A 1,456-nucleotide genomic window follows, 5' to 3' on the forward strand; every position below is an offset into this window, starting at 1 on the left:
CAAACATACTATCGCAAGACGAAATTACAACTAAATTAAATAAAAAAAAATTATTTAGGAAAAAAAAGACTAAACATTGAAAGTACTGCCATAATATAATATTTGTCTGAACAAATCAGCATTGATAGCAAGTAAAAGACAAAATATTTTTCATAGCTCATGTGGGATTGCCGAAATTAGTCCACAATATCTAACAGACAGGGTAGTGAAATTTTGTTAGTAAAATTAAAGCAATGAAGAGAATATAAGCTATATATATATATATATATATAAGAAAAAATCCGAAACAGTTTAGTTTTTACAATCAAGCAGATAATACATCCTGTTCGCATATCCTTCGTGACGAAACCACAAACAACGACATCTTCGCATATCCGCTACCACCGGACAACAAACTACGATATTTTTTCTATTCGCTAAATACATTTACCCAAGCTCAAAAAATGAAATCCTTCACATCGCTATAAATATGATACCTCGGAGTGTTGCACACTGATGCATTAAGCTTTGATTAACTCACATGATAGCGTTTCAGATCATTAACAAATGTATATCCTTTTGCTATTGTCCGATTAAGCAAGAAACTGTAACAATGTTTAACTGTAACAATGGCCTGCACTTTGAAAAAATATGCAGTAATCAACATATTGGCTGTTTAGTTTGCATATTTTGCATGATATTCGACACTTCAAATGAATCATTCGTTTTTATATATTACCAAATATTTATCACATCTTCATAACAATGTCTTTATGGCCTTAACTGCTGAAAAAAAACAACTGAATCATTCATCAAAATTCATCCGAACTGTGTCTGTGAAATAGTCAATCATTATATCTCTGAAACATTTTCCCCGGGTAGAACTTCTCCACCAAATTTTCGAAAACCAACAATTGCATGTACAGGACCGTCATGGGCATAAGACTGATGGCGAACTCCAATTACTGATGATTCATCAAGTAAACGTAACGTACTCAGCGGAATGTCCAGGAATGTATTACTGCAAGCAAACAATGTTTCACAGTCTTATTAGATCAGAGAAAAAGCAAAGCCAACCGAACCCTGTTCACTTTTGCTGTGACATTTCCAACAATATGTGATTCGGTAATACAACAATATGTAATTCGGGAAACTGATCATGAATGTCTTGTTGAATATTCTTAATATCTTACCTGAATATCTCTTCGCTATCCTCCGATTCAGTGCCACTGACCACAGTAAAATGGAAGCCTATTAGCTGATGACTGTTAAGGAAGGACAATTCCTTCTGCAGAAAAAGGATAATTTTACACAATTAGGAAAGTTATAACGAGCATGTTTTTGATAAATTTTGACTGAAGTAATTAAAACAATTAGAGCGAATAACAAGTCAAACCTTCCACTTCTCAAACTTTGTTCTCAACTCTTCGCTGCTATTGTAACTGCGAGAATAGTCCATGCTTTTACGTCAAATCCG

The 1,456-nt window shown here is 33.7% G+C and overlaps 1 protein-coding gene across 1 annotated transcript; it reads right to left on the minus strand.

The window, feature by feature from the left end:
• Window positions 1-831: 831 nt before the first annotated feature.
• LOAG_19147 (hypothetical protein) lies at window positions 832-1,267 on the minus strand (the record flags this gene model as incomplete). The annotated part of the gene is made up of 2 exons (XM_020451801.1): window positions 832-1,000; window positions 1,173-1,267. Coding segments are annotated over 2 exons (264 nt in total), but the record flags the coding sequence as incomplete, so codon positions are not given.
• Window positions 1,268-1,456: the final 189 nt, after the last annotated feature.

Source organism: Loa loa (genome assembly GCF_000183805.2).
Source record: "Loa loa unplaced genomic scaffold supercont3.2198, whole genome shotgun sequence".
Classification (NCBI taxonomy): domain Eukaryota; kingdom Metazoa; phylum Nematoda; class Chromadorea; order Rhabditida; family Onchocercidae; genus Loa; species Loa loa.